General features: G+C 41.6%; 1 protein-coding gene across 50 annotated transcripts in view; it reads left to right on the top strand.

The window, feature by feature from the left end:
- Positions 1-14,351, top strand: part of MAP4K4 (mitogen-activated protein kinase kinase kinase kinase 4) — a 185,696-nt gene that overhangs the window by 120,936 nt on the left and 50,409 nt on the right. For all 50 annotated transcript variants that reach the window (XM_044773001.2, XM_070511601.1, XM_070511599.1 and 47 more), the window contains exons 6-11: positions 1,265-1,355; positions 3,435-3,565; positions 6,083-6,137; positions 7,577-7,655; positions 11,384-11,559; positions 14,026-14,098. In XM_044773001.2, coding sequence (XP_044628936.1) covers positions 1,265-1,355; positions 3,435-3,565; positions 6,083-6,137; positions 7,577-7,655; positions 11,384-11,559; positions 14,026-14,098 — 605 coding nt within the window. The remainder of the gene's footprint in view (positions 1-1,264; positions 1,356-3,434; positions 3,566-6,082; positions 6,138-7,576; positions 7,656-11,383; positions 11,560-14,025; positions 14,099-14,351) is intronic.

Here is a 14,351-nt window from a genome sequence, read left to right as displayed (position 1 = left end):
CAAGTGTGAGAAGGGGGTTTGTGAAAGCTAGAGAGTAAACAATGAACTGAGGTAGTGAAAGTAGGCATTATGGAAGAATTAGGGAAGCTACATGTTCTGGTCTCTTCTTTTGCTTTTCAAAGTTATACCATGCTGAAAGGAGGGACTTTTCTTCCTAACTATAGCCCTAAGATACCGTATATTTTTGGTACTTTTTCCCCTAGTCAGTGCTTTGTGGCATAACCCTGCACATCCTGTGCGGTGGAAGAATAAACAGTCATCACATCAGCTCTGTTCTGTTTCACAGGCAGACCAGTAGATGATTGTTTAGAAACCCCCTGTGTTAGAAAAATTGGTGTTCTAGACCAACTGTTATATTCAACTCATATCCTACAAACTAATAACAATAAAATCCTACAAAAATCAAACAATCCCCTTATTTCTAATCTGCTTTTTTTGAGTTGAGGCATTTCACAGTAAGTAGGTTGCTTTTAAGGAGGCAGGCTATAGATCTGGCTTCTCTAGCTGAAGATGGAACAAGTTAATAAGTTGTGAGAATGGTGCATTTTTGTCGTCAGACTGTATTTGGATGCAAAATGTGTTTTTGTTCTTCTAGCACCTCTCATAAGAGACACGCACTTTCTTGGGCTTCATTCCAGATAGAAGGTCATCAAAAGTGCTATATGCCCAGTCGGGTTTATTTCCTTAGGAAAGAAGGGTGTTTTATTTGACCATAAAGCTCTTTGGATGGCAGAAGTGTTTTACACTTGGGGTGGAGTGGGGTTGATCAGCAGTCAGCACTTTGTCTCTGTGCGGGGTGGGGGGGGCAACTAGGCGGTGTTCCAAAGCCGAACTTGAAACCCTGCTCTAGCCCTTCGCTTTTCCTCTGGGATGTGTCTAGTTCAAATATACCCTCGGGGTCACCCACTGAAAGACAGACGTGTAGCGTGGGAAAGGAACCACCCTGTACACAAATAGCACAAATTACAGCGGAGAAACTGCAGATGGTAATCTGAAGTGTGTCTTCGGGGAGCAGCTAGAAAGTGGTAAAGTTGCTCACGTGGGGGACCTAACCCGCTGGAATGGGGGCGTGAGTGCTCTTTCCTGCCTGTGTGGTATTATTGGTGATGTCTTGCTGGAAATGCACTAAGATTAAATTATATATTCTAAAAATCGTTCACAAAAACTTTTGGCATGCGTGTGCACTTAGTTATACAAGGTGTGTTTGTGGCTATTTACTTACAGTGACAAAGACCTAAAATTCGGATGTGTCTTTCCTATTCAGGGACTGGCACATCTTCACATCCATCACGTGATTCACCGGGACATCAAGGGCCAGAATGTACTGCTGACCGAGAATGCAGAGGTGAAACTGGGTATGTGATGAATGTGCCACGGAATCCAATACTTGCCCTGTGCAGACCAGCAGTGCCCCTGCCCCATTTGCATTTAGCTAAAAGTTCAGTCTCTTACCCATGTTTTCTGTTTCTGTTCTATTTAAGAAGTGGGAGCTGGGCTTATTGCTTAGCCTGGCTCCCATCTCCCTTAGCCCTTGCTCCTCCCCTCTGCTCTGTTCTCCATATAGTAGACAGAATGATGTTTAAATCAGATCTTGTCACTTTCCTGCTTAAAGACCATTAATGGCTTCCTATTTCACTTTGAATAAATCCACATTTCTTAGCATGGCCCATAAAAAGCCGTGGCCCCTGCTACTTTCCAGCCTCATTTTGTGACCCTCCTCACTTCTCCCTTCTTTCTCAGTCACTCATTTTTAACTTTGTTGATAATTGCCTCAGGGCCTTTGTACCTCCTCTTCTCCATTAGGAACACTTGCCCCCAGTTTCAAAGTTTCAATTTTTTCCTCATCCTCAGAGGTCTTCTCTGACCCTCTGATCTGTATTGGGTGTCCCACTGCTTGTTTCCTCCAAAATACTGATCACAATTTATAATTATATAGCTGTTTGTTTACTTATATTTCTGACTCCTTTATCAGAGTATAAGTTCTGGGAATGCAGCTAGTAGGATTGTTTTACTTACCAAAGTGTTCTTACCCTGTGCCTAGCAGAGTACCTTGAAGGTAGTAGGTACCCAGTAAACTTACGCATGGATGGGTAGATGGAACCCATGGGATCTTCCTGGAGATGATTTTACACTGGTTCTTTTATATTTCTTGTTTCCCTTACCTGGATCTGATCATATTCCCACCCCATTTTCATATAATGGTTCTGTCAAATGTTTAAACAGAATTAGCAGTGAGTTTTCTTCTACTAAGGTATCACACACACACAAAGTTCTTTATGCTTATAAGAACCTAGTCCACCTCTCAAAAATCTTAGGCGCAGTAGTTACGCTTTAAAAATACAATCTTCATCATTGCTTTCTGGCGTCCTGCCCGCAGTTGTTGGTGTCTGTGGAGGAGTAGTCTGCCCAGCTGGAAAATCCCCTCAAAGCTCAGATAGGAGGCACTCAAATTGTTCTCATCCCTAACGACTCAGCAAGCTTGTGTGTTCCCTGCATTGACCCCCATGGTGCTAGCCTAGGGTAGACCCTCGGGAATCCCCTGGTGATCGGTCCTGCTGCTGTCCAAGTTGCCGTGAACCGCCCTGACTGCCTGGCCTGTGTGTCTTTGTCTCAGGAGCATTCACACGTGGCCCACTTCCAGGCCAGGTGGTTTTCAGAGCATGTTCTGCATACACACATTGAACCTCTGACCCTGCGGGTGATCTCAGCCCTCTGTAAGCTCTTGCGCATGAGCTCCTCCACAGTTGTGCGCCCCTGCTGGGGGTGATGGCCGTGCGTGTAGTGATGGTGTGGCAAGCACTCATTAGAAATGGTGGTCTTCTTGCCAGCTCTGCCTCCCGTCCTTGGACTTTGCTGAGACCACCACCATCATCAATGGGGTGGGATGGAGGAGTCCCTTTGAAATGTCAGTAGGTGTCTCAGGTACTTTGGGGGTGTTTCTTAGTGTCTTTGTGATTTAGCTTGATTCTCTTTATTTAATTCAGTGCTGTGTTCTTGCCAGAAAACCTTTGTGGTTTCTTCTCTTTCTGTGGTTAGTGCTGCTTTGGAAGCTGAGTCACATGGGTCTCAGTCAGTTCTCTTGAACTTGGGGCTTTCTCTGACATGATCTTGTTTGTGGCAGACATGTTCCTGAAAGCACTGACGATCCCTGCTTGTCCAGAAGTCCCTCTGGTGGTGCTGTCGGGGAAGCTCAGGCGCGTGGCCAGGGCCAGGCTTCCCAGGAGCTTCCAGACTGGTGGAGGATCTTGCTGTCTTGGTGGCCTTGCTCTGGAAGGGGTACTCCTTATCAACGGTGGTGGCCTGGAGGAGGTTGTGTCCATGGAGGGTCGCTGTTTCAGTTTGCTCTGAAGACACGGCCTCCTCACGTTTCTTTGTCGTGTGTGTGTGTCTGTTAATTTTGTTTCCCTTTTCCTTCCTTTCTCTTCCTCCCACAGTTGATTTTGGTGTGAGTGCTCAGCTGGACAGGACGGTTGGGAGGAGAAATACCTTCATAGGCACCCCCTACTGGATGGCTCCTGAGGTCATCGCCTGTGACGAGAACCCAGATGCCACCTATGATTACAGAGTAAGAGGCGCCTGCTGGCTGGGCCTTGACCGGGTTCCTGACATTCCTGAGGGATGGGGGCTTTGATTACAAACCACACACCACTTATCCCTTCTCGCTTTTTCAGTGAGGATGACATGCACCCTGTTGCAGGTACAAATTTGCCAGGATAGTATTTAGATGCTGTCTTTTTTTGGTCCACTCTGTACCACCTCTGTTCCCCTTACTAAGCAGTATACTGCTTTCAGGGTGGTGCAGCTCACTTCATTGTGCATGGGGGAAATTAAATGCTTTTGCCCTGCTTGCTCTCCCATTTAACTTGAAGAATGTATTATAATTAGATATTTATTCTTCTGAAAATATTGTCAGAATCATAGCTTCATCTATGTGAAGCTGTAAAGTGTTGGTAAAGGGCTTTGCAGCTATAATTTGGTACACAAATATATGTAAGTTATTAGAGTGACCTCTAGGGACTTGTATCAATAATGCGCTCTTTTGGTCTCAATGTAAAATCCATGTTTGATCAAGTTGAATTCAGGTTGAATATGTTTACAAAAACTATCTTTAAAAAAAATTCCCTTGCCTTAATTAAATGATTCAAAGTGGTTAATGTACCTTAATGATATTCCAAATTGAGTACATATCTTAACACTCTCTAGTGTATTTCAGTATTTATTGCAAATACCAAATTAGTGAAACTCAATTTAAGCCTATGGTGCAGAGGAATTTTATTTTTTTATATACTTAAGTATTTTAAAATAGATTATAGACTTTGACTTTTCACTCTTTAATACATCATTACATATCTCCAAAATTTGAAAGCGTTTTCCAGCATACCCAAAATATTATCATACCTAAGTAAATTAAAAATATTTCCTTAATGCAAAGTCTGTAATTAGACTCAGCTAGTTTACACTTGATTTGTCCAAATTAGTATTCTGTATAGGATAAAACATTGTATTTTGTTGTTTGGCCATTGAGTATCTTTTAATTTTTTTTTTTTTTTTTAAAGATTTTATTTTTTTCCTTTTTTGTCCCCAAAGCCCCCCAGTACATAGTTGTATATTCTTCGTTGTGGGTCCTTCTAGCTGTGGCATGTGGGACACCGCCTCAGCGTGGTCTGAATGAGCAGTGCCATGTCCGCGCCCAGGATTCGAACCAACGAAACATTGGGCCGGCTGCAGCGGAGTGCGCGAACTTAACCACTCGGCCACGGGGCCAGCCCCGAGTATCTTTTAATTGAAAATATCCCCTCTCCCCTTTTTTTTTTTCATGACACTGACTTGCTGAAGAGGCATTGGTGTACCCTCCAGATTTATCTTACCATTTCTGAATTTAACTTTACGATCTTTGTAACGTCATTTAGCTTGTTCCCTATAAACTGGAGAGGCTCAGTACCAAGAAAAACCTTCTTAGCAAGGTCACCTCAGAGGAGATGGATGTGGTTCATGTTGTATCACCTGTGGGGGCACAGAACATCTGCTTTTCTCACCACTGATGCTGCTAAGATTTGTCACTGGGTTAAGGTGGTGAACCCCTCCTTTGTGCTCCTACAGCATAGAAAACTCCTTAAGAGTAAGGGAGAAACTCATGGGCTTATCCTTATTCTAATAATCAAACATGCGTTTGAACTCTGTAAAATACTTATAGGTTATTTAGAAAACCCTTAAACTGAGCAATTTTAATTCCTTCATTAGGATAGCATATAAACAAAAGAATGCTAATGACAATAACCATCCATTATCTGCTTTCAAAAAAATCTTGTTTGGATTTTAAGAAATGGGTGATAAGTATTTATTCGTTCATCAGCCAATGTTTATTGAGTGCCTACCACATGCTAATCACAATTCCAGAGATTCAAAGGTGAATAAAAGAGACAAAAATGCCTGCCCTTGTGGAACTTATATTTGAGTGGGCTGTAAGTTAAAATTCAAATTTTAAAATTCATATTTCAGGGGAATCAGAAAGGAAAGAGTCCGTGCACTTTGCTTATCCCTTGCCCTTCTTGTATTGCTCGCCCCTGATTAAGTTCCAGGGGAGAGTGCGGAGGCTCAGCAGCGTGATTCAGAGTTGTGGACTAGGCTAGGTTGGAGCAGTTCACTTGTGGACCTTCTATAAAGGGTACTTTCTAAGCCTTTCAACTTTTAACAATTAAATTGGAGAAGTGAACATATAAATGAATATAAATCTGAGCCAGGCGTCTAAATTGTTGACTATTTGTAAAGAAATGGAGAAGCACATTGAAGAGCGGAGCATGTGGTAGACAGAGAGAAGCTTTTACATGGACCGTTTCCAGTTCGTTCATAGATGAGTGAAAGGTTCTAGTGAACAAATCAATTTTATCTTTATTTTATTATGCATTCATTCGTTTGGAATGCATTCTTAGAAATGTGTTTGTGCTTTTAATATCCTGCAAACTTCCTTTCAGTTTATACAACAAAGAACACTTTTATATCATTTGCATGAATAACCAGCAATGGTAAGTTAGTGGTTTTATAGCTAATACAGTACTCGTAACATACTGTTTTATTTTTGCAGAGTGACCTTTGGTCTTGTGGCATTACGGCCATTGAGATGGCAGAAGGTGCTCCCCGTAAGTAGCATTTTTTCCTTTTTAGCCCAGTTATTATATGTACCTTATGCCTAGTTTCAAGGCTTCAAAAAGAACAGTTTCATACATACAGCCATTCCTGGTGGGGCATTTAGATGAAGGAATCATAAATACAGTGACATTTTAGATATAAAAGGAATTCTTGGCATCCACTATTCCTTTTAGAGCTCTCAATGAGGTCAATAGGCACATTATCTTTTATTTAAGTTGTGTTCAGATATGTGTCCTGAAATTAGGCTGACATCACGTAAGAGGCAGTAATTTTTACTTTTACAATTTAAACTTAATATTCAGTGAAAGTGGTCCTCAACTTTGAAATTTTAATTTTACCTGTGTTTGACTTCACATATAGAGGTGTAACTTTTTATTTGTATAATAATTTTTGTGTGTGTTACCTATGAAATTTCACTTCTTTGGATTAAATCAATGACAACTTCATACAGTCGATTTTTGATCAGGGACAGGGGTAGAATTGCAGAGAACAAAGGAAAAAAGCAGCGTTTTCTGCTGGTCCTCCTAAAAAAAACCCACAAAGAATGTATAACTGTCTGGTGCATAGTTACTGCTCAATAAATATTTGTTGAATGAATGAAAAAAATTACCAACAGCTAAAAATTAGTTTGAAATGCAGAAATGGATGTCTGTCTTGAACACCTATGTTCCCGCGTGTTTCCCCTGAGGAACTGAGACAGGGAAGTACTGCCTGATACTTTGTCTCAGCTTTCTTTCACAATGGGAATAGCATTGTCTTCTTGGGCCCCCATTTCCCAGCTGCCTTGTAAGATTCTCGAGAAGGTAAACAAACACATGAAAATGCACATTGCCTGTTGTGACATACTAATGTGTACGTGTGCACCCAACATGTCTTTATTGGGCAAGTGATAGGAATATAAACAGTAATTGCACAGAGTTAAACAGTTCCACTTTACTCTCACATTGTTGCTCTTTCCTAGTAGTACTAGCTATAACAGTGAACAATTAACATTGCTGGAGGGCCAGCCTGTGCGTGCACAGTGTTCCAGGCATAGTGGGAAGGCCGTTACAGGTCGGGTCTAATATAATCCCCACTACAACCCTCTGAAAATAAAATGATCTTCATTGTAATCTTATCGATGGTTTAGAAACTTAAGCTGTTAACTCCTTTAAAGGCTTTGAATCAGTATTTATCTTTGATTTATGAGAACTTTTCAATGTCTATTTGAAATTGTGTATTCTTCTTGTTGCTCTCATCCTCCTTATATTTTGCTAAATGGGAAATTCAAAGTATGCCCTAGGATTCGTAACTAGATGTCTAAACTGCTTGACATGATACGGCACAGCAGTCAGATGCTGGGCAGAGCGTTGGATATTATGAGTGAGCCCTAGAAATGGAGCATGAGTAACATAAGTGCCATACTGATCTGCCCGTCTCCTCTCCCCAGCTCTCTGTGACATGCATCCAATGAGAGCACTGTTTCTCATTCCCAGAAACCCTCCTCCCCGGCTGAAGTCAAAAAAATGGTAAGCATGTATGGTTTTTTTTGTTGTTGTTGTTTTCCTTTTTTTTTTTAATTGTTTCCTTTTAGTTTTACTCTGAGACAAAATTCTGGCCATTCTAACTCCAGAAGAACACAAGAGCCAGTGCCCCAAAACACCAGTGAAAAAGTGTATTGATTTTTTTTAATGTTTTTTTCTTGATAATTCTCTTTGAATTACAAAATAGTGACAGGTGACCATATGAAACACCATAACATGGTTAAAGAAAAAAGTTCCATTTGAATATCTAAACACACTTTTATGTGTAATGTATTTCTAAACATTTTCACCTTAAAAAAGCAAAGCTGTATTTACTTCCAGTTCCTCAGGTGAAATAGGATTTTAAAATTAATGGAGGCATTTACTGTAATTACTGCAAAATATTGAAGTCAGACTTACCCCTTTTCATTCCAGAAGAACACATTAAAGGAATGGTCCTCTCTGGGCTGCCACCTTCCCTTCTTCCTGCAGCCCTCATAGATTTGCTAAACAAAAACTGACATTCACGGGGGCCAGCCTGGTGGCACAGCGGTTAAGTGTACACGTTCCGCTTTGGCGGCCCGGGGTTCACTGGTTTGGATCCCGGGTGCGGACATGGCACCACTTGGCAAGCCATTCTGTTGCAGCCGTCCCACATATAAAGTAGAGGAAGATGGGCATGGATGTTAGCTCAGGACCAGTCTTCCTCAGCAAAAGAGGAGGATTGGCGGTGGATGTTAGCTCAGGGCTAATCTTCCTAAAAAAAAATTAAAAAAAATAATATCCATGGAGGGAGATGATGATAACCGTCACTGTCCAAAGAGGGAGATGATGATAACCGTCACTGTCCAAAGCCTCAAGCATTGCAGCAGTGTGGGAAATGCTGGTGTGGTTTAGTTTTAAAATCTTTAGAGGGCAGTGCTTTGTTTTTTGCCTGAGAATTTTGCCCACTTGTTCCCTCTTGAACTTTTTTCTGAGTCCTTTTCTATCTGTTCTTGTTTGCACCCAGTCTCCTCATGGATGGGGGCCCTTGCTCCTTTTTCTGTTCCTATTTCCCTGGGCTCATCTGTCTTATTAATGTCTACGTACTGTGGGTTTTTTTTCCCGTTCTGAAACTATTCTCACTAGTTTTCCGATTAATGTTGTCTCCTTTTAGGTTCTTGGCTCTAATTTTGAAATACGCAGAAGATCTCAATTTTAAGCCTTCTATCTGGATTTCGTGTTTTAGCTGTTGTATCTACTCTTTTCTTCTTGGTTGCTCATCTTCTGATGTTCTTCAGTTTTCTTCCCCCGTCTACGGGTATATACATGCTCACACAAATTTTCACTAGAGTTTCTTTCATACTCTTCCCTGTTTCTCCCTCTCCCTTTCCCCTAACACGTTTCACCGTCCTTTCTCCACCTTTGTCCGCTGGTAAGATTTTTCTCATTCTTTTTTATAGTGTCTTTAACCACATTCAACTCTAGAGAACTGAGGTTGTCTAATACCACTTAGCATTTCTTGGAGAGGTTCTATAAAGCTGTACAGTTGCTAAGCTTTTAGCCCCAGTTGGTCTTCTGTATTAACACATAAAACTCTGGGCATCCATGGGTGGCCAACCCTAGGGAACCAAATGCATATAATGGACATCACCAAGGAGTAACTGTGGGCCTTGGGTAACACTTTGAATTATGCTGAACAATACTCCATTATTCCGGTTGGAGTTTATTAAAGGGGGTTTATGCTTTATTCTTCAGGGTACCTCAGAATTTACAACTGGCCCACTCCAATTATTCTGTCCACTACTCGAGGTTTTGGATTAAGCACTCTGTGCATAGCACAGTGATGCAGAGAGACAGATGCAGATGACAATACACCAAACTTTGTCTCACTAAACTTGATTAGATGCATTTTCATCTGTTTACAGCATTATTCCCGTTTTACCAAAGTATTCTCAAGGAACAAGATGAATGCATAGTTCTTCTTCCTTTGTGATTGCTGTCTTCCTGTCCACCAGGTGTAAATTTCTACTACTGTTTTTGGAGAAGTGGCTTTCAAAAGATGATCAGTGAACTCTCTTCCAGCAGAACTTTTTAAAAGAATATATGTAGATCATTAATTCCCAAATGTTCATCTGTAGTCATGGTACATGAGAATCCCTTTGGAATCTTTTAATTTAGGGCCCCAACCTCAGTTTCTGGCTTGTTAGGTCTGAAGAGTGATCCAGGTATTTGTATTTTTAATAAGCTCCCAAAATGATCCTTGTGGGCAGTGGGGTTTGGGAATCTGTGTGTTAGAGCATTCAACTACAGCTGTGTGTAGAGTCCGCCACGTTCCTCACTAACCACAGAATACAGGAACAGCTTCTTTGAGTGACTCTGATGCCCTTCTCAGAGCTGACCCTGACTGAGTCTTCCATTCTTTTCTACTTGTCGTGCTAGCATTAGTAAACAATTCATCCTTCCCTGATACTTTCCTACCTTTGTTCATGTTTGTCCTTTCACTCTGGAATGATGTCTTCTCTCTCCCATCAACCTACTTTTTCTTGCTGTCTCACCTACTGTTAACAGTTGTTCTTTTTCCTTCCTGAGTTTGATTATACATCTGCTATTGTGTGTACATAAATTTCCTCCACTTTATTTCCTATGTCTGTTTCTTATAGAGCCTAGCATAAACGAATGTAAATCATTGATACATAAATATTTGTTGAATTGAAAAAATAGTAAGTTTGAATGGAAATAGACGACTATAGAAATCGTTCTTAAAAGCAGTGAAGTAATTGGAAAAAACTGAACTAATTTTCTACATCACATCTTTAAAGACTGAATAACTCATTCATTCAACAAAAATTTATTACATTCCTATTGTTGTCTGCCATGCTTAGTGTTGGGCATTGCTGACAAATTGAAAAGTAGGAACCTGTACCATTTCAAACGAGCAGGGGGGACAGAAACATGGAGTGTACAGTCTGCTAAATGCAGACAACCCCAGAAGAAGGGCTCCTAGTTGGGGGCACGTGGTGGTGGAGTGTTGCCAGGAAAGGCTTAGCAAAAGAGACGATTCCTGAGCCGAGACTCAAGATACTACCGTATTGAGTGGGTAAGAGTGTCTCGGCTAAAGCTAGAGATCGATCGTCATGGACCGGGCATGGAGGAACAGGCGAGAGTGAAAGAGCCTCGCAGGGTAAATGTTGGTGACCGAGTCATGCCCCTCTCCAAACTGTAATTTCTACCCCTGTACATTAAGCCTGGAGAACTGATAGCTAAACCAGTGTGATCTCTGATTGAAATGTCATGTTAACAGGTCAAGAGCCCCTGGCGTTTGGTCACTGACTGGCTCCTTATCTCTTTGTCTGTCCTTGTCTCCTAGGTTCCAGTCATCTATCCTCTGTCTGCCCTTGTTTCAGGAGAAACCTCCCTCAATCCTCTTGCTTCCTCCACCTCATGATTAAATGATTAATAAGCAATATTAGATTTAAACCCAATTCATTTAGATCTCGTCCCTTCCTAGCTCTCTATTTGTGGTATGTTGTCAGCGATGTGGTATGACTCGTAAACCGTGTTTAAGTAATGCTTCTGATCCCCAGTGGCCCTGAGTTCCTATTTATGTTCCTTAGCATATTCCTATGCCTTTTAGAATGTTCACAGTGAATTCTGAAGCTCTTCTTTGTTTGTAGGCTTATAAGTTACTGATATTCTAGAGCTTTGCTCTTTGTGGTAGAAATTTGATGATCTTTTTTTGCTTCCTCTTATAGGTCAAAGAAATTTTTTAGTTTTATAGAAGGGTGCCTGGTGAAGAATTACATGCAGCGGCCCTCCACAGAGCAGCTTTTGAAACATCCTTTTATAAGGGATCAGCCAAACGAAAGGCAAGTTAGAATCCAGCTTAAGGACCATATAGACCGGACCAGAAAGAAGAGAGGAGAGAAAGGTATTAAACCGGTTTTTATTTTCATCTTCAAATAATATTTTTTTTAGGTTTTTGCCAAGTGGAATAGGTTACTCCTTTCCCAGCCATGGGCTTGTGCCCGTCTGGCCAGTGCTGGAGTAGTGTGTCTGCTGTGCACAGGCTCCAGCCTGGCTCCGGGCGGAGCTCACCTGAGCTGTGTGGTATGTCATCAAGCTGACGCTGTTAGACAGGCACCACGGCCGGTCAGCGTGGCGGGACGTTTTTCCTGTCCTCTTCTGGAGACATCTTTGTCGCTACGCTTTTTACTTCATGGTGGACGTTGTGTTTGTATGTGTCACTCTGGGTTTATCGAGCACCAGCTGTGAACGTTGTCATTAGCATGTGCGTCGTGTTACTCTCCTGCTCCAGAGCCCCAGGCTTTCTTAGCACTCACTGCTGCTGCAGGTGCTGTGGTCCGGCCTGGGCCACGCGCGTGAGCCGACTGCTCCACATGGATGTGCTCTGAGGAGAGTCACTTCGGGTTCCTTTCTGTTCCCAGTATTGGTTTCATGTCTTTACATGTTCCGCATTCGCCTGCCTGGAGTGCCCTCTGTTTCCTTCTGTCCAGCAAGGTTCATCACTGTCCTCGCTAAAGCTGCTTCTCCAGCTCACATTGATCTTTCTGTTTTGTGACTTCTTACAGTAACTTTACAGAACAAGATTTGGCTAACTGCCATCCCATTAGTGAATTTTTTTGACAATGAAATTTCAGAGACAAAGAAGCAGCTAAGAAGTAAGTTCAAGGCAGTAAAAGTCAGTCATCTTTGGAGACCTATACTGAGCTTTTCACATGTTTATTTGAGTCTTAACACGACTTTGGTACTCTGAGTTAAATCATCGCTGGTGTTTACAATAAATCCTTTGCCCTCTGATATATTCCGTCATCAAAGTAATTAAGTTTTGTATGTTAAGCTATGCAGTTGTAACGAAGTGCGCTAAAGTTTGAAAGTGAAATGAGACCTTTTTTATTTTTTTAAAAAAAGCTATTTGTACATTGGATCATTTCCGCATTACTTTGCTAATAGTAGCCAGCAGTCATGGGACATCTGCACTGCGCCAGGCGTTTCCTCGGTGGTTAACCTGGAGCGCCTCACATATTCCTCATCCTCCACCTTGTACAGATGATAACAGTGGAGCACTTGACCTTCGTTTCTCTTATCTACAAGTCACAGTGCTGTCTTTTTTTCCTCCTTACATCCACTTTCCCCATACCTTCAGCCTCTCGTCAATAGCTAGTAGTTCACAGTACGATATTTTAAATGTAGCAGAGTACCTGTTTAAAAGATTCCAAAGATTATTCAGTTTGCAGTTTCCCTTGGAAGCCAGCATGTATCTATATGATCTTTAAAATTAGAGTTTTGATTGTCTAGCCTAGAAAAGAACTAAAGTCACATATATATGTGTATATATATGGGGGAGGGGGAGAGAGGTTGTGATGAATTTGTCCTGAACCATATTTTAAGTTCTCAGACCTGTTTTTCTTACTGGTAAACTGGTTTTCAATTTATATATCTCTGCAAAATGTTAGAAATGTATTTTTATTTGTGAATAGACTTTGTTTTAGAAATGTCTTCTTCAAACTTTCTACTTTTGATTGCTCTGGAGTGAAATTGCTTACTGAAAGTCAGGTGCTGACGTTAAAGTGCCGGGCTTAACAAAATGGACTGTTACTTTTGGGAAAATGGTATAAAACCTGTTGAAGTGAAGAAAAGTTATTCATGTTGAGACTTTTGCTTAGTCTGGTCTAAGTAGAGCAACTTTTGTCTCTTGCTGTGTGGTTTCATCAGTTTTTCCCGGCTTCACCTTTATAATTTGTGGGAACATTTGATTTTGTTTTTTCTGCTCTAAGTACCTACCTAATGTTTCACTTTTTGTCAGTCCAGCGGACTTTTCTCTCTACTCCACTCTGTGGATCCCCGAGTGCTAAAAATAACCAAATAAATTATTTCAGTTGATCCCACAACTAGAAGGACCTGCAACTAAGATATACATCTGTGTACAGGGGGTGGTTGGGGAGATAAAGCAGAAAAAAAAATTCTTTCCGTTGCCTTAGCTAGTTGGGGCAGTTAAATCTCTTTCTTTTGAATTTTGGCACCGAGGTGACTTTCTGAATTTGCTTACGCCCTTGGGCCGCTTTTGTGTGTCAAGGACTCTGGAGCCCCTCTCACAGCCCTGCACCCCGTTAGCAGTTCATCCCGTAAGGAATTGTCTTGAATGCAGTGGAATCTGCTCTTCCATGGAGAGTGAGCCCAGCCCAGGACATTGCCACCATTTACTGTGGGAATTTGCTGTCACACTCCTCCTTCCCCCAAGTCCTCTGTACGTGTGTTATTTTCACAAGGAACGTATTGTTTAGTTTCTGCTGTAATGCGCTTGGAGATGCTTGCCTGTACATGCACGTGTCATGATTTGTGAGCTGTCCCATTCATCTTGTCCTTTTCTTTATAGATGAAACGGAATATGAGTACAGTGGGAGTGAGGAAGAAGAGGAGGAAGTGCCTGAACAGGAGGGAGAGCCAAGGTAATGGGAAAGCCACTGGTCAGCTCCCTCTTTATGAAGTTTCCTGTTGATGCCAGGGTTTCAGAAGATCCTTGTGTAGTATGAAGGAAGCTTAAATTATTTCGAAAGTGCCTTAATATCTTGCATTCTTTTTTTCTTTGAAAGATTCCTATAAACATTTTCCCCCTGTGGATCCCCTTTCCCAGCGGTTCTTTACCAGGATTGCATTGTTTCCCCTCCCACAGTTGTTTGGTTGGGTCCTGGGGATGGGGAG

This window comes from Equus asinus, chromosome 6 (assembly GCF_041296235.1).
Source record: "Equus asinus isolate D_3611 breed Donkey chromosome 6, EquAss-T2T_v2, whole genome shotgun sequence".
Lineage (NCBI taxonomy): Eukaryota > Metazoa > Chordata > Mammalia > Perissodactyla > Equidae > Equus > Equus asinus.
Note: the sequence above shows the minus strand (reverse complement) of the source record. Positions and strands in the feature narration are given on the sequence as shown.